General features: G+C 46.2%; 1 protein-coding gene across 1 annotated transcript in view; it reads right to left on the reverse strand.

The window, feature by feature from the left end:
* The window catches only part of LOC147688566 (BOS complex subunit NOMO1-like), a 301,458-nt gene that overhangs the window by 258,108 nt on the left and 19,877 nt on the right, over positions 1-23,473 (reverse strand). Inside the window, exons 2-8 of the mRNA XM_086941434.1 lie at positions 18,397-18,486; positions 17,973-18,018; positions 14,428-14,528; positions 4,489-4,595; positions 4,251-4,323; positions 1,099-1,251; positions 792-929 (exon numbers count right to left, since the gene is read on the reverse strand). Of these exons, the coding sequence (XP_086797560.1) occupies positions 792-929; positions 1,099-1,251; positions 4,251-4,323; positions 4,489-4,595; positions 14,428-14,528; positions 17,973-18,018; positions 18,397-18,486 (708 nt within the window). The remainder of the gene's footprint in view (positions 1-791; positions 930-1,098; positions 1,252-4,250; positions 4,324-4,488; positions 4,596-14,427; positions 14,529-17,972; positions 18,019-18,396; positions 18,487-23,473) is intronic.

The following is a 23,473-nucleotide window of genomic DNA, read 5'->3' on the forward strand; positions in this document are numbered from 1 at the left end:
TGTCCCAGTTTCACCCTAAAATGTACCAACCCGAGATCTCGGCCCTGACTGCAGAGTCAGCCCATGGTAAGGTATGGGGGGGGGGGGGGGGGGGGGGGGGGGACATGGAGTAATAAAAAGTTCAAAGCGAGAAACATTGGAAAAATATTTTGATGTCAAATAATATAAATTCATGTTATACGGTTTAAATACAGAACAAAAAAATGCTACTGAACTATTAACCTAAAGTAATGTTGAATAACATCTTAATTTAATTTAACTATATTAAATTAAAATTACTTTGCTGAACTTTAAATTAAAAAAACAAAAACTGACCTCATGATAATGATTTGCAGGTGAAAATTTCAAGACTCTAAACAGTGTCTGTGATGACATGGAGCGTGGGGGTCATCTTATTTTCAATGCCAGGCCTGGTGGTATTGTCAATGCTCGCTGATTCCCATAGGTCACACACTTAAAATCTAAAGATCTGCATAAATGATCAGCACAGTGAAGTGCGAGTTGAATCAGTAGGGGAGAAGGTTGTAGGTGCTGGGAAATAAATGTATTCTCTACATGAAAGCATGCTGTCAGACTGGTAGGTGAGGTGAATGCTCGCTGCTGAAAACTCATATGTTTGAATCCTAGCACAGCTGATTCAGCATTTCATTCTTCTGAGGTGGATCAACTGAGTACTTTAAGTTGAATATTAACAACATTTGTTATTCACAGCACTTACAATCCTTGTGGTATCAAGAGCTCTATGAAAAAACAAGTTGTTATTATTAAGAAAAAACTACGTTATCACTTACCACGGTGTATTCCCCACTTGGAAGTGAAATAAAGGTGAAAGAACCATCCTCCTTTGACAAAATGCTGCACAGGTATGATAAAGAGTCATCTTTTGACTGAAAACCTTCCACTGGAGTATTGTTACATCCCAAAATCTCCTGTCGGATTAAATGCAATAATAGATTATTATGAAGTTATTAGAACAGCACCCACTCTTAATAGGTTATGAGACTGTCTGACAAATTCTATATTACATCATATTACATCAATGTTTGTTTTAAAAACAAGCCAAGCAGCTGGTCTCAGAAATAAAAAAAGCACCTTTACCTCTCCCTTCACAGTGGGCGAGAAGAGAAGAAACATAACGCCTTTCATAGGTTCTCCGTCACTGCGCACAGATCCTGAAACATCATAGCCCGCAACCACGAGTGAGTGAGCCACATGGGCATTGGAATTTGTAACTCGCACCAGAGCACTTGCCTATAAAGAATTATTAACATCAGTTGTACATCGAGATCCACAATTCTAGGTGATCAGATATATAGTTAACTTGGTATCACAATCCAGAAGAACTTTCTAAGCAACATATTACTTAGCTGTATTACAATTGGGTGATAAGCGTAAAGGGTCAATGGCTAGTGGTGAATCCTTAAGTAGAGTTGCCAAGGATTGATGCAATGAGAGACGTTCCACTTCTTCCACCTATCGGTGGATTTACAATGATCACCCAACTCTAATGTTGGTTCTAACCTAACAGCAAAGTGCACTACACACTTAAGCAAGGTTCAAAGGAAAGACTGCAGATAAAAGCAACCAAGTGTGTGATTCAAAACCCAGCCAGATAAACAAGGGGTTAATCATAATAAAATGACAAAGCTGGGAAAAGTGTGAAAGCAGTGTTGTTGGTCAGATACAGAGTTTATGGTACAGACAAAGCTTCAGAGGTCATCAATTTTAAAATGTGCATTCAGAAGAACGCGGCCACCATTCATGTTCACACGCCTTTCTCAGAGAGTTAAAATCCTTTCTTTCTTTTCAGAAGAAATGTTCATAGTTTAACCAGACTGGCTACTGTTGAGCCTGCAAGAGGCCCATTTCACCTCCTCTTATGCTTCTCCAACTGTGGCATGGTGTAGGCACTTAAAGATTGAATTAAAAACAAGCACACTACCACACTAGGAGAGGCACACTTAACCCATCATGCCTTGGTAGCATACAGGATCTTTTACAGGTAGTCAATATCAACTACCCAAAAACAATGGTCACTTACCCAAACAGTGTGAGAGAGCTAGACCTTCTACACAAGTTTACCATATAATACCATGGCAAGACGGATAGCACCCAGCAACAGCCACATATAAAGGCTGTAACTAAAGGAGTGTTACAGCTAGGCCTTGTGTACTACGTCCCAGCGATCCAAAAAAGGGGAAATACTACATGGGGGAGTGGAACCTAGAGAGTTCCGGCACAACATGTCTGGTATTTAGGTGTTGTACCTTTTTAATTACATTTCAAAGTTTGCATTTGGGGTTAGGACAGGTCATCTCAGTCTTGATACTACAGCTTGTTTGATGCATGCATTTATTGGAATAACATTTTTTCCAGCGAGAATGCCTGTAGTGGTGATTGTATAATAGCAGTACATAGTACATAAGGATTGATATTCACTAACCAATCAAACTTAAAGTATGAAAAACTTGGTGGAAATTAGTTTTTGGATTGGCTGCAGCTCACTGTAGGTACTCAACATGCGAGTGTACTTGCTTCCTACTAAGCAGGACTGGTACTCTCCCACTGACATTTATATACCCCTGCTACGAAATGCTAGTGTTCCCTCTTTCAAATACAATCAGTGCAAGTACTCAAAGATTTTAAACACCAGACAATTTAAAGCAAGAGAGTGGGGGCTAAAGGAATGGGAGGAAAAATAGAATAGGATAAAGAACACTTAATAAAGGTTCTTTTCTTCTTGCGTTCATAACATTTCAGCAGGATTCTAGCATTTAATTACTTTCTTGGTAGGGTTCTAATACAATAACAAATGTCTGGCTGAGCCTTTCTCACAACAAACAAGCACTAAATACATGCCCGAACTTCAGCCTGGAATCCACATGCGTCTCCAATAGCAGAGTGCATTTCAGAAAACAGCTCACTGACATCAGAAAAAAACACCTCCTCATTAAACAAAGAAGGTTATACAAACTGGTTAGTTCTAGTTTATTGCAGTAATTAATTAAAGCCATACCAGTAACTTGAAAAACAATACATAAATATACATGACTGTAACCAACAAAATAAAACACTTTGCCTTATATAAAAAAAAAAGTAATTCAAAAATCATTTACAGTTATAGTTCCAAAACCATAAAATGAAATGCTTGATTAAAAGTGGTATGCAGCTAGGAAGTTGCATGGTTCCATATGATTTTTTGTTACATCTCATGAATAAATATACATGGACGATCCAAATAATTAAAATCCTGGTCCTCAAAATATTCCTGTAATATGTAACTCGATGTGCTCAATAAAAACTTTTTGAACATAGTTGTAACCAATATTTACATCCATGTATTGAACCAGGGTATGCCATAACAAAGCAGCATACAAAGACGCAAGTAAAACTGTCAAAACTGGTGGCAGCACTGAAAAATCAGAGTTCCTTAATCCTAACTCCTATAATCACCTGTAAGAAGTAATAAAAATGTAAAGCACATCTAAAATACGTTTATTTTGCACAAAGGCAACTTTTTATATTTTCTCAGAATTGTGAGCATAACTTCCTCCACCCACCTTCTGACCCAGAAATTTTTCCTGTGACAAAATAGCGAAGACTCGAAATACCACTGGAGATCTACTGTCGATACCGATAAGTGTGGCACACTCTTGAAATTTTCAAGGTTTGTGAAAGGATCAGGATGCCACTTGACTACAACTGGAATTACGTATCTGTAAGATCTAGGTTCTCGATGCAAATGAAATTATGATGGTTCTTCGACTTCATAAAGGTCGACAGACTTTTACAGCGAGCAAACGTACAAACTTTTACATTACTATATGTCAATAGCCTGTCTCTCCCATTTGGATCTTCTATTGTAATCCTGTCGGCTTTGGTTAGTGCTTACAAGACCAATTGTGCTGACGATGAACTAGGCTTCCACATCATTCATTTTATTTTATTTGTTTCAACATGCAGATTGTTGCTGCTTTGCAAGAGAGTTTGGGCTGATGCTGAACTTACAATCTATGCTGTGGGTGACAATACTTCTCACCACTCACACCATGTACTGTAATCTTCCCTAATATTGTAACAAATGCACTTTTGACCTAAATAGATCTGTAATGTTACTACAGTCATTGCTTGGTTTGCTTTCTGCCTCTTGCTTTATATTTCCTCTGTACAGCATTCTCAACCCTCATTGGGTGGAGTCTGCTTTTCAGACAACAAATACAATTAAAATAAAAGGTTTGCTGAGCACTCACTTCTTTCAAAATCCATGTTGGGTGGGAGGCGAGGATGTCATATTCCCCAGGAAGAACTTTAAAGAAAGAAAACCTAAAATGAATTTAATAAAAAGTTGTGAGTTACTTTTCTGCCAATAAGATTGTAATAATTTAGAGCAGTATGCCTGGTTGTAGAACCAATCAGAAGAAACATATTTAATGTAGCTTTCTGCTTTAGTATCCACATAAAACAAATCTGAACTTCAGCTTCACTTACTTTCCTCCAGGTTGAGTAACAGTGGTTTGTATTGCCACTTCTGCTCCAGATTTTCTTAATATCACCTGGACCCCAGCAGGACCAGAATTCTGGTTCTTGCTGATGACCTGTAATAATCAGATAAAAACTGAAGCATTATTCATATTTTTGACTTCATTGCTAAACCAGACAAAATTGCTACCGTTGGTGAAGCACACATTTGATTAATTTTATTTTTTTTTTTTTTTTTTTGGTGTAAAAACTTTTATTGATGTTCATCATCCATTTTACAACAAGACAATTACACAGTAATCATGACAGGAGAAAGGAACAGGATGTCCCGTAGTAATACACAGCTATTTAGCCGACAACCCTCCGGTCCGGCAGCAAAGGATGAGGATAATACGGCAGACCATTAGGAGAGAAGCATCGGAGTCATGAAGTTTTACTTTTTTTTTTTTTTTTTTTAAATAGCATTTTTGTTAACTGTTTCATGTATAAAACGTTGAAAAACAAACCAAACAAAGTGGCTCAATAATAGTGCTTAGATGCGAAGCAATATAGAACAAAGACGCTAGTAGAACACACCGACCCCCCACCCAGGCCTAACCCCTCCACCCCCCGCAGAACGTGAGCAGGAGTTCCCATGATATGAGTACAGTATTAGTCTTGCCCCGTGGCAGCCCACAGGTTAGCCAATCATCTCCTCCTCATCTTCCGAGTCTTCGTCTTCAGCCTCCTGAAGCGGGTCGCACAGGTCCCCTCTATATCTATTCCAGGCCTCCCACACCCTGTTCCATTTCCTTGGGTTCGCTCTCACTTTGTAGACAGTTCGTTCAGTTAACATCAGTTTGTCCATATTTTGACACCATAGCGACAAGGTAGGTAACTCAGCCACCCCCCACCTCTGTGCCATATCACGCTTAGCCATCATTGTTCCAATTGTAACCCACTGCTGTTGTCTGAGGTTAAGATCAGTGCCCTCCCAAACATTCAAAAGACAGAGGCGCGGTTCGGGTGTGAGGGAGGTGTCAAGGGCCTGGGAAATCGTGCGCATGACCTGTTGCCAGTATCGGGCAATGAGAGGGCAGCCCCACAACGTGTGCAGTAGTGTGCCATCCTCCCCACATCCTCTAAGACAACGAGGGGAGTCAGCCCTGTGCATTTTGTGTAGGGTGGTCCTCGTGTAATACGTTCTGTGCAGTATTTTCAATTGTATGAGTCTGAACCTTGCGGAAACCCCAGCCTCTCTCGGGGATGCCACAGCAGCGTTCCAGTCCGTCTCATCCATAGCGCCCAACTCATCCTCCCATTTTTCTCGCAGGGTCTGTAAGGGGTCAGAGAGATTGTTCAGCAATTTACGGTAGGTGAGTGAGGTGGCTTTCGTTTGCATGTATTCCGTGAGGAGCCGGTCTTCTAGGGGCGAGGATTCCGGGATTGTGGTTCCCGGCTCCAACACCGCCAGGAGAGCGTGCCTGATTTGGACGTACCTATATGTTTCCGTGGGGCCCAGCTCATATTGTTGTTGAAGTTGCTCGAATGGTATCACCCCAGTGGACGTCCAGAGGTCCCCCACTGTAGAAATGCCTATGTTGTCCCATTGGGTGAACCCTTTGCTGGTCCTCAAGCAGCCCAGCTTTTTAGTGTCCCAAAGCGGGGTAAGCTTCGTAATGACTCCCTTCCACTGTAGCTTGGTGAGTGCCCTGTACCATAGGGTGATCGTGTGTTTAGTGGGGCCAATCAGGTTCTTGAGTAGCCTGTGGTTATAGAAGGGGGCCAGAAGACTCTGTGTCCCGAGTTGGGCCCTGTCCGCCATGTACGCCGGGTCAGTGTGTGGTGCATGGATCCATTGGTTAAGTACCTTAAGTTGGGATGCCCAATAATAAAGCTGTACGTTCGGTAGCGCAATGCCACCATCGTACCAGCCGCGGTTCAGTTTGAGGTGCGCTATCCTCGGGGGACGCCCACCCCAAAGTAGAGTGGTAACCATCGCGGTAATCTTCTGGAAGTAGGAGGGCGGAATCACGACAGGCGCATTCTCAAAGACATATAGGAGGCGCGGGAGCGCCATCATTTTGAACAGCGCAGCGCGGCCTAAAAGTGTGAGCGGCAGGGACGACCAGTGCCGCACGTCTGCCTTCAAACGGAGGAGGGGGGGCGCTAGATTTCGATTGGTGAAGACGGTCATATCGTTAGTGACATGGATACCCAAATATTTGAAAGAAACATCTGCCACCACCAACGGACAATGTTCCGGGAGGACTGGTCGAGGGCCCTTCAGTACATAAAGGACCGACTTCGTCCAGTTAATTGTGTAACCAGAGGCCGCACCGTGTTTGTCACAAAGCGCCAATAAAATCGGGACACTCAGTTCGGGTGCTGATACGTACACCAGCATATCATCCGCATATAATGATATCCTATCTTCCCAGGTCTCCGTCCACCTGATGCCCTTCAACAGTGGTGTCGTTCTGAGGACGATCGCGAGGGGTTCAAGGACCAACGCGAACAGCAATGGGGAGAGGGGGCAGCCCTGGCGGGTTCCACGCGCCAAAGAGATCGCACGAGAGATATGGCCATTGGCCGCTACGTGAGCTACTGGGCCTGTGTAGAGTAGTCGGATCCAGGATAGGAACTTCGGACCGAAGCCCATCCGGTGCAGGACTGCGAACAGGTACTGCCACTCCACCATATCGAAGGCCATCCTGGCGTCCAGCGACAAGATGGCTGCTGGCTCTGTCAAGGAGTGTGCACGCGCCAACGCGCCGTGTACTCTACGGAGATTTAATGCTGTACTCCTGTGGGGCATAAAGCCGGATTGGTCCGGGTGGATCAGTTGGCCAAGGTGTGGGGTCAGTCGATTAGCGATCACCTTCGCCAGGATCTTCGCCTCTGCATTGAGTAGCGAGATCGGGCGGTAGGATGCACAACATTCTGGAGGTTTCTCAGGTTTTGGAATAGCTACTATCGTTGCCAGGCGCTGATCCAATGGCAGCGTTCCTGACTCACGACAGTTCTCGAACATGGCCAGTAGCGGTGGGCCCAGTGTGTCGGACATCGTTTGGAACCATTCGATTGGGATCCCGTTTGGGCCCAGCGCTCTGCCCGTATGCAGTGCGCCTATCGCCATACGGAGTTCCTCCACTGTGAGATCCGCTTCCAGCTCGGTTTGCGCCTCCGGCGTTAGCCCCTCCACCTCAATCTCTTGGAGCGCCAGTTCTGCCTGTTCCGGCGTGAACACCACTTCTGGGGTGTAAACTGATTGAAAGTGGTCTGCCAGGAGGTCAACTATCTTGGGAGGGTGCGTGTGAAGCGTCCCCGCGTGGTCTTGCAACTGTAGGATTTGCCTGCCTCCATCCCGTTTTTTGTCCAACCAAGCCAGCAACTTGTTGGCTTTGTCGCCTACATCATAAACTCTGCATGCCGTTGATTCGATCCGCTCTAACACCCTTCGGCGGAGAAAGTCGTCGTGCTTTAGCTGGCAGAGAGTCAGCGCGTGCCTGGTGGCCTCTGACGGTGTGGCCATGTGAGTCGCATTGGCTTGTTCCAATTGCAGTTCCAGTTCGACCATTTCCAGTTTTTGTTTGCGTTTATGGTCGGCTATGGTCGAAATGGCCTGGCCCCTGAGTACCGTCTTGTATGCTTCCCAGAGAACCGTCGGCGAGGACACCGACCCGGAGTTCTCCTGGAAGTAAAGTTTAGTGGCAGTTTTAAGGGATTTTCGGATCGGGGGAGTTTTAAGATAGCTAGGGTAGATGGGGAAGAGACGCATGCGGGCCGTGGTAGAGCAGGACAGTGTAGCGAGCAGGGGAGAGTGATCTGAAATACCCCGTGGTGCGATGTGTACATTGTCAAAAGTGAGTTTACCGCCCCCCAGTGTGAGGAAATAATCTATGCGCGACAGGCAAGCATGAGTGGAGGAATAGTATGAATAGTGGCGATCAGTAGGGTGAAGCTGCCTCCAAATGTCTACCAGACCCTGTGCCTCTAAGAAGTCCCTAAATTTCGTTGGGCCAGTAGGAAGGGGGCGAGCCGGGAACCTGTCCATATCCGAATCAGCCAATGCATTGAAATCTCCGCCCACTAACAAATCCCCTTCCGGGAGTTCCAAAAGAAATTTACCCAGGGCCGGAAGTGCCGATGAATGTAGCGCCGGCGGGATGTACGCAGACGCCACGTTGACGGGCACGCCCTCCCATTGTCCACACACCGCCGCGAAGCGGCCATGTTGATCTGTTTTTGTGGAGTGGGGAATGAAACGTGACGTTCTTTTTACCCATATCCCCGTTCCCCGGGATCCCGAAGTAAAGTCTGAGTGTATCAGCATGCGATATCCTCGCCTATCCAGGGCTTTGGAGGCAACCCCCACTAAATGTGTCTCTTGGAGGAGGGCGATATCACAGTTCAGTCTCTTAATACATTGTAGGACCAGCCCTCTCTTCACTTTATCACCCAACCCCCGCACATTCCAGGACACAACCCGAAGCGGTGGTACCGCCCCCACCCCAGTGTCATGCGTTACTACAGCAGGTCGCGGGGGATCCGCCATATTGTGGTCAATCGTACAGTTGAGTGCCCTAGAGGGCGGGGCGGAGGCATAACAGATAGGGAAAACCCCAAGCCATTGTAACTAAGCGTGTGAGTGTACCGATACAGTGATCGAGGAGCAGAGGCAATATACCCGGTGTAAGGAGTACGGTCAAGCGTGAACACCAGCAGTTCCAAGACAAGAAGTTGAGCCAAACATTTCAAACTAAATAACCAACACAACCCCCCCATTCCCAACAACCCCACCCTCCCTGCTTCCCTGCTACACGGACTCCAAACTGCCCGCCACCCCAATCTAGCAGAGTGCTTCAACCCGCCCCAAAGAAAACACACAGTTACTTGCTCGTTGGGGGTGAGGAGCGCTCCGGAATCAGCGGCCCCTCATTCCCTCCACGGAGGCCCTCGGCCCAGTGTCCATGACGGTTCCAGCCACAGTACCAAACTTTTTACAGTGCACACACGTGGTCAAGGGTCCACCTCCAGACTCAAAGCAGTTTCATCGCGTATCGGAGAGCTTCTGCCACTGTTCGTACCCTCGGCCCCTGCAGCGGCGGAATCAGAGTGAGGCGAGCCGGTCTTAGTCCGTCCAGGGCGACGAGAGTGAGAAGCCGGACGCCAGCCGTCCAGACAGTCTCGCGCAGTGCTTGGGTCATCAAAAAACCATGTCCTGTTTTCCGCCACCACCCGAAGCCTGGCTGGGAAGATCATAGAATATGGGAGTTCCCGTTTCCTAAGTTCTCTTTTAATGTCCAAGAATGTCTTTCGCCGCCTGGCCACTTCCGCCGTGTAATCCGGGAAGAAAGCCACCGTTGAGTTAAGAATTTTCACCGGCGGCGAGACACGTGCCGCCTGCAGGATGATGTCCCGGTCACGGAAGTTAAAAAGTCTCGCTAGGATAGGCCGCGGCGTGACCCCTGGTTTCGGTTGACCACCCGGGACTCTATGGGCTCGCTCCACAGAAAAGAAGGCCGACAGGCCCTTGGGTTGAAGATGGGTCTTAATGAGTTCCTCCACATAGAGATCCGTAGCCCTCACACCTTCTGACTCCGGAACGCCAAGAATGCGTACGTTGTTTCGCCTGGAGTGGCCCTCCTGGTCGTCGAGCTTGTCCTTAAGGTGCTTGTTTTCGGCCATGACCGCTTCCATGGCCGTCTGCAGTTCCGAGACATCCTCCACCAGCGACTTCGTGACGAGCTCCAGAGAGCCTACCTTTTCCGCCATTTTATGAAAGTCAGCGCGGATTAGGGTGATTTCTGTTGAGATGCAGCCCACCGTTGCCTGGACCTGTGTGAGAGCCTTCATGATATCGTCCAGTGTCGCCTTCTTCGGCCCCCCGGACTCGCCTGGTTTCACAGGGGGAGTTTTTCCTTCCGCTGGAGGGGAAGCGGTCCTGTCGTTGGTGAAGCGGTCAATACGAGTCTGGGTTGTGCCGCCTTTCACACCTTTCCCGGCCATCGTTCGGTCACGGAGGGAATACAGTTCGTCGGTCCGGTGGGGTGCCAGGTAGACGGGCAGTTGCCGCGCTGCTCCCGGTGCCGGATGGATGGACCTCCGTCGTTGAGAGTTAAACTCCTGCACGGTGTGTCGGGCAAAGTATGGTCGGTGGCTTCGGTAGTTTGCGGCCACCCTTCCAATGAGACGTCGCTGGAGAGGACGAGTCGAATGACGCAGGACAGGACCGGTACTGGGCGTGGGGCTCCTGCACCGACCACTTCCTGTCTGCGGCTGCCAGGCAGGCTGCACTTCCGGTCGGACTCAGCTAGCACTTGAGGGCCCGGAGGTGGGCCTAGGCTCCGGTCGATTCAACTTTCGACGATAACTCCGGCATTCAATGCTCGATTATCGTCTGGAGACCTGCCGCCAGTCCCGCCCGGTCCCGGGCGTTCGGTGCCGCCGTTGGAGGTAACAAATAGTCACGGATTATCGTGCGGATAGATGGAGAGGTCGCTACCCCGCCGGAGCTAGTCCTCTATGCTGCCACCATGTTCGGCTGCCAGCCACGCCCCCCATTTGATTCATTTTTAACACAGTTTAGAAAATAGCCCCGTAAATTGGAGCATATCCTGGTCACGTCAATATTTAGCTCTTTATACTCTTAACTTTCTTATGTCCACTTTGTTGTGTGCAGGTGGTGGAGTTTGAGTACTTATGAGGATTTGAGAGTCCATATCAAACACTGGCTCTACTCCGGTAAATCAGTTTCCTGAAGTGAGAGACATAGAAAGAGGAAGTGAGTGTCAAACAAAAGGGAGAGACTAATAAAGGGAGAGACCAAAAAGAGCAAGGGATAATGAGATACAGTAAAGCAGAGAGAGAAAGATGAATGGAGAGAAAGAAGGAAGGGAGACAGGGGAAGAAACAAACAAAAAAGAGAAAGACGTGTCTGAAGGTGTGCAGGCATGCATGCAATTGTCCAACTTTCATATGTGATTCTATGGCCAACAAAATGGTCATGCCATTCGCTCCGAAGTGAATTGGAAGATCGCATTCTCAGATACTCGAGGCACATCAACATTTGTTACAAATTGAATTTAGGATCTCTCCTCCTCAGCTGTATAAGCTAAAGAGGAGTCTAAGTAACCAAATAGCAACGACCAGGAACTTAGAATTGCATCACCTCCTCAGGTGACCAAGACATTCTAGAGCCTTGCATGGTGCTGGCACATCCACATGTAGATCGAAATAATGGTCCCAAAGCGTGGACAGAGACTAGAAGAAACACTCACCACCACTGTCCACAAGTAATGGAAAGTGAAATACATGGAACTCAATCAAGATTGAAAAGCATTGCTTGGATCCAGCTAATAGAAGCACAAGCAGATAAGAAGTATCCTTTGCAGGCTTTTGGTAGCAAATGGTCGGCAAGGATCAGACACTACACTCTTGCACACTTAAGAACTCACAATTTCAGATCATATTTACCAGGTGACAATCTGGTCAAATGATTTACTATTGATTCTATTATAAGACTGTTTTAACCTAGCTCACTGTGGCGTGCAAAATATGTCTTTAAGATACACTTGCATGAACACTCTAATTATGCTGCGATTTGGTTTCCAACTGGACACGAGGTCTTGGAGGTTCAGCTTAAGTGAGTGGGGTTTGTGGGGAATCCGGATCACTTTAGGTGGGATCCACAAGGGGAGAAAGCATGTACTTAGGATCCTAGTGGTGCACTTCCCAGGCTTGAGAGTTCACAATCACAAACCTCATGTTATGAAGGTTGGTGCAAACGTTTAAACTTCAAGTGGTGCCCTAAACCTTCTGCAGCTATGTAAAAGGGGGAACGATGTGCACGAATTTCAGAGCAATCCAGAATACACACCTAACAGCAATCTGCTTCAAATTTTGTTTCTGGCCCCGACCTCAGCTTGAGTTGGCAATAGAGGCATGTTGCCTTTACAGTGTATTTGAGAAAACATTGGTAACTACTGAGGGTAATAATTTATTTTAAGTCAGGAGTGTTCCTATTGGAGTGTGCTCAAGACTGATTGCCATTTGGTTGTCCCCCTTCTGCAGTGGTAACGTGGCAAAAATAATGGACTGGAACGTGTCCAGAAGGTACTGCCAAAAGGTAAGACATTTGCAAGCATTCCCCCCCATGTAGTTTTAATGTGGACCACTAAGTATGACGGTTATGCCATGATATGGGTTCTCTCCTTGTTGTGCCGTGGGATCTATGCTGCACCTCAAGTGAGACCAAGCAAGCCATAGGTTTGGGGTTGTGTTCCCATTTAGAGGGGATGTGGCCTGCCTGATCACTTTAGGCTGATTGTAATGGGGCAGGATAACTGCTGATTTGCATATAGTTGATCCACAACTAGAGTCGCACAAAGGCCATAAATAAAATGGACAGAAAAAAAGAGTCCATTCGATTGGCAGCGGCCCGTTTTTGCAAGCCTGCTACCCACTGCCTTTTGTTATTTTAAGTTTACAGTGTATTTAATATGCTTTAGACAGTTTTTGCTCAGTTGATATAGGGATACAGCAATGAAAACATTCAGTGGGTTGAAATGAGGGTCCCAATCCACTTGGCAAAGTACATCCTGAGTCTCCTTGAAGCAACCAGCTCAAGTACCTACCCAGAGACCCCATTTCAGGGAGAACCATTTCACTTAACGAGAAAGCAAAACTGTGATTGGAATGATTGCTTCAGCAGAGTTCTTTGGAAAGGTTTTAGATTTTATTCACATTGCTTTACAGAACACAAACTATGATTTTGCACATGCATTTAGTTTCATATGCAGAAGATTACAATTATAGGAATGAGTAAACATTTGAAAATCCTCACATTAATTTTTATGAAAGTGTACAGTAGTATCAATACATGTCAACCAAATTTATCATGAACACATTTCAAACCAGGCAGGCAGTCTGACCAATCACACAGTAATCGACATTGGCCATCACAGACTTATCTGCCAATCAGGAAGCACTCAGCCTCGAACACATCATCAGTCACATTCTTTCACCCTCCGGACAGCATACATGGGCAACTAGCCACCACAATGTGTGCTCAAAATCCTCCATTTAGAAAAGCTTAGACAATGCACCTTGGAAATATGTCCCAATATCTTACCACAGGAAACAAACTGTAATTATGACTTACAAGTGGATGGTACAAATTCATATTGCCCCAAAAGGTCCAATTCTAATAATGCAATCCACAATTATTTATTCACTTAGTAATAAATATTACCATAACTAATCTCCACTTACTAGTAAAATGAATACATCATCTAAATGAATATATTTTTGTTATCAGCGTAAAATGGTGCACCGTCATGCAGAAATATAGTTTACAGCGCATTTCTTAGGAAAAATCATAGCATAGCTAGGATCAGATCCCAAAAAAACACAATGTCCCCTCTCCAAGGCCACAGCCAATTTTCAATGTATACCCAAATTATTTATATATAGCGCATAAATTAAAAATGTTCATTTTACAAATATTTTACTTCTCCTTTTCTAGTTATTTTTCTCCCAGTGCCTTTTTCTCTCGAATATTTATTTTCCATCAATGTTCTTATGCTTCTCCCTGTTATGACAAATTTCTTTCTCCTTGTATTGTGCCTTTTTGCCCTTTATTATAGTTTAGGGTTTGCTGCATTTTACTTAATCCACCTTATATTTTCCTTATGGTGGCCTGTAAGCCACAATGAGAAAAAGATAAGGTGGTTCAAATAAAATGCAGCAAACATTAAAAAGAAATGAGAAAAGGCAAGAAAATGATTTACATTTTCCTGCATTGTTCCTGTAAAATGTGGGTTTTTAAAAACACTGCATTTTTTTGTAACAGATAGCCAAAGATGTAACGTGCACACATATCCATAAATATGAATATGGACGTATAGCCACTTAGAAATCACCAGAGATGCTTCCATCTCCCTTCATTTTTGGTATCCACCTTACCTTGCCGTTCACTGAAAACCCTGTAAACATGAAGTTGATATCTCCGCCTTTTGTGCATATATCATTAACTCCATCTACATGCAGGTCAACGCTTGTTGGCTCTAAAAAAGAGAAGGTGAATGTTACACAGAAGAAAAACGTGTGAACTTGGCGGAAGTATGGCAGAGCAGTTTGTGGTTCACCATACACAATTGGGCATACTTGTAGCCCATTACTGTACAGATTTTAAAGTTACTAAAACACAAGAAAGTTTATAAGCACCTCATACATTTTAGAATACCGAAACTTTAAAGGCTTTATTTAAACAATATATATATATATATATATATATATATATATCTGACAATACCATAGAATCGCTAAAGTACACTACTTAAACCAAGGTTAAAGTGATAACTTTACCTGCAATATGATCAGTGTGACCCTGAAGTTTACCACTGCAGATGCAGAGGACTGAGAATTGAAAATGGGATCAAAGTACTGAACCTACCATAAAAACAACTATGGCTTCCAAATAGGTTTTTTGCACAATTCTTGTTCACGGTAGGTGAGAGGAGTTAATTTGGGTTTGCAAGACAATGCAAAGCACATTGTAAAACACTATGGTGTTTCCTTGTCAAATCGAAATGCAATGAGGTCCGTTAGTTCTAGGCTTCCTATCCCAATGGTAAGCGCAAACATATAGAGGATCTTTTCACAGAATGAGGGGGGTATGGCAGGTTGAGCCTCATCTGATCTTAAAAACATGTTCATTCATGCGAAGTGTCACTCACACACACCCAAATCCCTAATGGCGTCTCTTGTTATGGAATAGTGAAACTAGGGCTGGACTTCTAGGTCTCAATTTTCACTCCTACCGTTCACCCCACACACAGAATTACCTCAACCACCTACAGCCCTTATTTCTATTAAACTGGATTACTCAATTGTTACATGTTATGAGTATATCCCCTTTATAGCTGTTAAATTGTAAAGTGCACTTATGACAACCGGTGCAGCTGTGGTATATAAGGATGTAAAATAAATACATTTAGGAAGCTCTGGTAATGCAGATGTTTGGACAGATGTTCTAGTAAGATTTAAGATTGAGAAAAGCAGTGCCACCCACCTCTACTTCTTTTTCTGTCTTGAGACATATTTTTCCACTAGCAAAGACTTTACAATTTGCAAATCACCCTGAAACTCGAATAAATGAGAGCTGAACTCCTCAGCCTGATGAGGTTAGCTGTCCACGGACCAGGACGAATACATACAACAACAGCCAGCTAATTGAAGCCCTCATCAAGATGCCACACAGAAAGCCCACAAACTTTGCAGCCAAGAGGCCAAAACTGACCAAGTTCCACCTTGGACTGCATCCATAGGGTTGTATAGTGTGGACACCTTCCAGGACTGGAGGTATCAGCAGCTTGTAGTATTTCCATATACAAACACATTTGGGTCCACTATAGCACCACAGGAACGCACATTAGTCATGCCTTGGCTCACTAGTGTAGGTTTGTTTTCCTAGGCCGTGAATATGGAACCACTGGCTGAATCTGACTTGTCCTAACAGTTTGGGAGATATTATTTCTTAAAGCCATGCCTAGACCATAGTCCTAACCCACAGCTCTCTCTTGACAAGTGGGTGAGTCCTTCATTGCTTGAGGAGCCATTGCAACCCTCAACAATCTGCAGTTTCTTGCCCTGGACCGATCATTAACATAGTGCGGACCCTTGAATTGGACATACTATAGGGCACTTCGCAGAAGTAACCTTCAACTAGCATCCAGTTTCCAATTATTTTCTTTTGGATCAGGTAGTGCCCTAAGTGTTCACCCCTTCCAGTGGAAAAGTCTCCAGGAAAAAGAATTGGACATGAAAAAAACACCGATGTGGATATTTAAAACACATAACGAAACGTTGTGTTTTACACTGGAAGAAGGACATCTAATTGCAAAGAATAACCAAAATATTTAATACACAGATTTAGTCAGTGCCAAGAGAAAATAGATTGTCTGCGCTCTTATCTCCACAGTGTGACAGAAAGACAAAGAAGCGCGCCGTTTACTGCAAGTTTGTCCCCTTACCTCCGCCAGGAATAAATGTAAAAATCCCATTTTGAACAAAATGTGATTCTAACAAAACAATCATATGACAAATTATGCACAATGAGCTGTGAATGTCGGCTTCAAAGGACCACAGAACTTGTTCAACTGGATAAGCCAAATACTATTTTATCCTTACATCTTGTTAAATCTCCAGACAAGCGTGCACAATGCTGCTACCAGATTACTCGAGATTTAATTGTGGAGGATAGGTCTTATCAGACACTAGTCTTGCACAATTCATGTGTCCTCTAAATTTAGCGTACCATGAGATTGAGAACACGGCCAAGATCCTGTTTAAGGAAAAATATTTTTCCAGAGATTCTGTTCAGTAGATCAAATGGTTTTTTAAATAGAAAAGCAGATGGACTCTCTCTTTTCATATGGGGTAGTTACATTTTTTTCCACTATCCTTCCTTTCTATCCACACTGTTCTAATCACAGTAACTGCAAGAACAACTTTTCACTAAAAAAAGAAGCATAACACAACAGAGCACCCTTCTGCAGTTCTGAAACCCTTTATCGATTAATAGTGAAATACCTAGAAAGCATTACAGACTGTAATAATAAACTAAAAATACATTTCAGTGGTTCCTGCTAGCCAGAAATAGGCAAACCACCCTCAAAACAGAAGGAACATTGCTATTAGGTCTGAAATACGTTCTCCAAAACCTCAATACCACCTCTTCCAAGGTCAAGGTACTTTATCCAACTATTTGCAGTGACTGCCCAAGGGCATGTGTTGAGGGGTTGCAATGGATGCAGTCAGAAACGCCAATAAAAGCTACACTTACTGATCATTATCACCAGGGTCTAAGAAATGCACAGATTACAACCACAGCTGTCACCTGCCAATGCTAAAGCAGACTGAGGAACATGACAAACAGAGCAGACACTCCCATCTAGGCTGCGAGATCAAAGCCTCCACTGCACAATGGTTCAGGTATCTAGAGAGCAGCTCAGGGGTAAAAAGATTCAGGTCTTCAAGTACACACAACAACAAAAAATACACTGAGCAAGCAGATCTTGATAAGATACCAGAGACAACGGAATACAGGGAATATTTCATAATTAAGCTACATAAAAAAAATCTTTGCAGTTTTTGGTCTGTTAAATACATGAACCCCTCGGCCTCATGAGGCTCTTTAATGTGGTGGTAAGAGAGAAACTGAGAGATAATGTCAAATGTAAATATATTTTTTTCTTCAAAACACTATTGATTTTCACAAGGTATACAGATAGCATTTATTCGGTTAAGTGGGGGTACCCAAATTACATGTGCGTATAAAGCATTTGGGTAATGCGCATTTATGGACACCATGAGCCCAACCAGGCATTCATTAGTTAATAAAAACGATAACAGTATATGTAGAAAATGTGCAAATACAGCTCAAGAATATGTATAAATGCAGTAGGCCTCCCAAAATTAATCTCAGAAAAAAATATTAAATTACTTACCGAAACTCCACCCTATGGGAGGCTCTATCTTCAGAACAAAATCCCCCTATAAAAAGAGCAATACAAGCATGAATACAACAGTCAAACTGTGTTTTTTGTGTAATCTTGAAGGCCTGAAGACCACAGAACGCAAGCAAAAAAATTATTTTGTTGATCTTGTCAAAAACAAAACATGTACTTAATTTAGTGATCAACTAACCCTGTTACTATCATCAGATACGAAAACTGAATATCAGCCCCTCACTCGATAACAAGAAGTCCACATACGATGATACTGCAGTTCAGTGTCATGAAGAAAAGTGGATGTCTACTGACAACAAATCCAATTTGTGTCCTTACTACTGCTGACTGAAACATAAATCCCACAAAATAGGTGCGAGTACAAAAAGGCGGAAACCTAAATTGCATAATTCTGCTTCCTTACCTTATCGTACAGAGGAATCATGAAGTAACCATTATTGGGTGCACAGTCTGTTTGATATTTCAAAGTCCCTTGCTTTGTATACAGCTTAATCTGAAAATAAAATCAACACTAGATGAGTTGTCTGAAATCTGCAAAAATACTAATTTAACAAAATGTTAAACACTAATGCATATGTAGTGCACTTTACTATGAACTTATAAGTAAATCATATATGCCAATGGTAGATAAAACCAATGTTACCATGTTTAAAATACAGATTACGTGCAATTTAGAACTGGTTAGCAGTGGTAAAGTGCTCAGATTCATACGGACAACAAAAACGAAGTCAACAAGAACAGGTAGTTAGAATGCAAAAGGTAGGGGAAGCCATGCCAAGGAAGGCAAGTCTAGCAATAGGTAACCTCTTTATATACCGCTTTGTTTCTTTTCCAAAAGTACGATGTTAAGAATCGCAGTAAAAACTGCTGGAAGTACAGCAAAACACTCTTATGCTGATGCATCCCTGAATTACTGAGGCTGTGTGGTTATCTGTCTGCCTGTGGCGCAAAGAACCAGTCATTGATGTTAACCAGCTGGGACGCTAGGCAGTAGCTCGAAATGTCTGGGACCGCTAGTCCACCCACATATAATCTATGCTGTAATTTGCACAATGCTATCCAAGGCCTAGAGCCCTCCCACAGAAGGCTGCGTTCTTCCCCCTCGATAGCCCTTACAAATGTGTCTGGGATCCCATATGGGGTGTTCTGCAGAGCGTAAAGTAAGCACGGTAGGGCCATCATCCTAAATAATGTTGCTCGGCAAGCTCCTCCTATGCTTTATTTCCCCGTGCAGCCTCACCAACTGGGGAATATATATTGAGACTTAGGAATTCCTTGGCTGTTCTCATGATCCATGTGCCTAAACATTTGAATTAATCGTATTGCGCCAGGGCTGCACAGTCAGTCGTGAGTGGTAGGCGTTCACCCGCGAGAGTAAAAATTAGAGATCTGGGGGTGTGGCTTGGTGGGCAAGCATGGCGGACGTGAGCTGAGCGCGCTCCGTCCAGCCTTACCTTAATCCTATATTTATTCTGCCTCTCCGGCCTTATATTGGGTTCCTGGGCTGTTCCACTACTATTGCTTGCTGTGGACTACCCCCGGTGCCTGTTTAGGAGCCGCGGAAGACTCAGGGCAATGGCGCCTCTCGCCTCTTTTTCTCCCCCCCCCCCCTCCTCCTCCACTGAGTGTTTGAACCCACGGGGGGTCCGGTGGTCTTGTCGGGCCACACTGCTGGAGCCTGCGCCCCTGCAGCAAAACAGGGATCTGGTGTGAGCGGCATTGAGCAGGGAAAGACCCTGAGTGGCGGCCAACCGGCATCTCCACAAGGCAGGAGCGATCCACTACGCTCCCTCTCCCGGCCTCCACAGTGTGTTCAGTCCTTTTGGCCGGCTGTCGGCTGGACAGTACGAGTGATTCTGTAGGGGGTTATCGTCCGGAGACTGGCACTGCCAGCGAGGATTAGCGTGGGACTTCGGCGGCCGACTTGGGTTGCGGTGGGGAGCGTTGCTGGGGTCAGCGCTCCTGAGCCCATCATTGGGGCCCCGGTGTTTCCTCCTTTCCCCCCATAATTTTTTCTCTCTTTGGGGGTGATCCATCAGGGGCTCGGCGGTCATATCCGGCCGCTGGGGGGTGGGTGAGTCACGTATTGGAGGTGCCTTCGGGGGGGGCTCGCTGGGCAGGCCAGATGAGAGGAGATTTGGGGGGGGGGCGGCCTGCCTCCAGCTGGAAGCCATCAGGAGTGGGACCCCGACCTCTGTTGGACCGGCTGCATATCTACCTCCTGGGGTTTTGGGTCGTGGCCACTATGACCAGGGATAAGCCCGGCGGTGGCTCATCTAAACAGAGCACTATAGACAAATTCACAGACCAGGGGGCTCCAACGGCACTGCAAGGGGGGTCTCAAAATGCTGTGCCGGACAACGCGGCCCTCCTAGCTGCCATTACCAAGTCCAGAGACGCTGTAGAAGCCAAAATCAGGGCAGTCGGCTCAGATGTAATATTCCTGCGCCATGACTTGAGGAATGTGGTCGCCCGCCTCACAGAGACGAGGATCTCGGGCGTGGAGGATGTGGTGGCCACGCTGCAACAGAAGGTATCGTCCCTCGAGACTACATAACGGGGCCTGGCATCGAGAGTGGAGGACGCAGAGGGGAGGGCACAACGCAACAACCTGCGCTTAGTTTGCTTCCCAGAGGACTGCAAAAAGGGGAATATGGAGCGATTTCTTATGGACTGGCTTGAGGGCTGGCTCCCCCCAGGGGAACTATCAACTTGCTTTGTGGTGGAGCGTGCACAAAGGAACCTGATGCTGAAGCCCACCCGGGCGCCCGTCCTCAATTATCATGACCGGGACACTATCCTGAAACAGGAACCGCTGCTATTCATGACTCACACATCTTAATCTTTCCGGACTACACTAAGCTAGTACAGCGGCAGTCGTTCCTGGCCGCCAAGGCCCACCTCCGTGAACTCAAGCTCCCTTACGCCTTGCTTAATCCAGCCAGGCTGCGTGTGGTATACCGGTCCCGCACCCACTTCTTTGACACACCGGAGATGTTCCACTGGACAGATAAAACTGTGCTGCTCTGCTGCATCCTCACTCTTCCCCGGGAAGGGAATCAGACTCCACTTCGGGCGGGTCTGCCTGGAATCAGCATGGGCCGATGGGGAGAGGGGGAAGGCGCTCCAAGTCCAGGCGTCGCTCACAGTCTGCAGGTGCCGCAGCCCGGGAGGCGTCTGTTTCTCAGACGCATGTTTCGGCAGATTGACACCAGGTTGACCATGCAATTTTCCGACTTCGAACATTCTTTAAAGACCGGAGAAGCGTGTATGATGGAGAGTCTCTTGTGGGGCTCCACAGAAGGAGAGGAGGCCAATAGAAAATGGGCTGTGAATTGGGGATCCATTGGCGTGTGAGGGGTGGGAACTCCTGTTGGGGTCAGCCTGCCCTGCTTGCCTTGACAGGTACTTCCCTGTTCTGGAGGTACAGGGTGGGGTGGGGGGGGTGGGTACTGTTGGGTTGTGTTTGGGTGGGGGGTATTTGTGGGGTTGCTGCACTGTCTACCAGTGTGCTGGACTCTGTTGCATTATGCAGAAGATTTTGGTTGCGGTCATTGTACTATATAGGGCTTGCACGGAGTAGGAATGTCTGTTAGCACACGGGAGGCCCCTGGTCTTATTAGAGTCCTTAGCTGGAATGTTAGAGGGGCACTCGACAAGATCAAACGGGGGCTATCCTGAAGTAGGCCAAGTGGGCCCATGCAGATGTATTGTTGTTGCAAGAGACCCACCTCATGGGGACTAAGGCGTTATGCCTCCAGCGTTTTGGATTTACTCAGGTCTTTCATTACGGTTTGTGAGGGGTTCCAGAGGGGTGCTATTTTAATGCACAGTAGAATGGAGTATACACGTTAAGACCTGGGGAACCTTCTGGGCAGGGACATGTTTGTGCAGGGCACAGTAGGTGGTGAGATCTTGGTTCTGGGGAGTGTCTATGCCCCCCACCTCTTTCCTGAGGGCTGGCGGAGAAAATTATGACCCTGTGGGCGGATATATCCGAGGGCTTAGCAGTTGATGGAGGGGATTGGAACAATGTGATGGATGTGGCCAGAGAGAGATGGAGGTCCGGGGGTTTATCTGAGGCCCGCCACCCTACTAAATTATACATCTTAGTGATGAGCCTGGATTGGTTAACCCGATGCAGGATGCATGGTAGCACACAGGGCTACACGTATCTTTCTGCAGCCCATGGTTCCTTTTCCTGCGTAGATTATCCGTTTATTCCACGGGTCTTTGACAACAGGGTGATGGTGGCGGACACTCCTGCGGGGACGTTCTGATCACTCTCCTGTGGTACTTACTATACGAGCCGGGGGGCCTGTGGGCCATTCCAATGGCGCCTGTCAGTGTGGAACCTTCAGACTGAGGATTACAGAGACCGAATGGATGATGCCATAGATCAATATCTGGCCATTAATTTGGGTTCGGTCTCGGGGGCTGGGACTCTTTGGGAGGCCTTGAAGCCCACCATTCGGGGCTGGACATTGCATTTTGTGCTGCTGCCCGACAACTGCGTAGAGAGGCCCTCATTTGTGCGGAAGCTACTATTCTCGAGTTGGAGGCGCGTGGTTGGGAAGAGGGGGGAGGCTGACTCGACATCAGTTACTGCTAGCGCAGCAGGAATATTCTCATATACTCTTGGACGAAGCTTGCCAGGCTTGGCTGGCTACTCGTAGTAGGATCTACCAGTGGGGCGACAAATCTGGCAAAATGTTGCAACGATTGTGTCAGGGTTCGCTTCGCCCCCAGGCCCTCTCAGGTGCTGTGGGGTCGGATGGGCTACCTTTGTCTGGCGCATCCACTATTACACCTAGTTTCGCAGAGTATTATGCACAGCTGTATGCCCCCATGGAATGCCTCCCAGCGGAAATCATTGATTGTTTCCTGGACGATCTCCCGCTGAAGTCTCTCTCAGATGAAATTAGGGAAGAACTGGAAGGCCCACTTACTGATGAAGAATTGGGGGCGGCCCTGGGAGATCTAAACTCGGGCAAGGCTTCAGCCCTAATGGCTTTCTGTGCAAATTTTTAAAGAAATATTTTCGCCTGCTGGGGCACCACTACTGCAGGGTGGTGGAGGAGGCCAGTGACCGGGGGTGTCTGCCCAGGGACTGGAGGCATGCGGAGATAGTAGTTTTCCACAAGCCCGGTAGACCGCCAGAACACCACGCCTCGTATCACCCGATTTCCCTCACCAACGTGGAGGGTAAGATTTTAGCTAAGGCATTGGCGAACCGCCTCTGCCCCCATATAACCCTACTTGTACATCCGGACCAGGCTGGGTTCATGCCCCAGCGTGCAACCTGCCATAATATTAGGCGGGCACATGCGGCAGCCGCGACGGTCCATGGACTGGGGGAACGGCAGCGCTTCTGCTGGCGGATATGGACAGGGCGGTCCATTCCTTGAGTTGGGTCTATTTGTGCTCCTGCGGCGGCTGAACTTCGGACCGCGTTTCCTGTCCTACCTAACCTTGTTGTA

Source organism: Lissotriton vulgaris, chromosome 10 (assembly GCF_964263255.1).
Source record: "Lissotriton vulgaris chromosome 10, aLisVul1.2, whole genome shotgun sequence".
NCBI classification, from domain to species: domain Eukaryota; kingdom Metazoa; phylum Chordata; class Amphibia; order Caudata; family Salamandridae; genus Lissotriton; species Lissotriton vulgaris.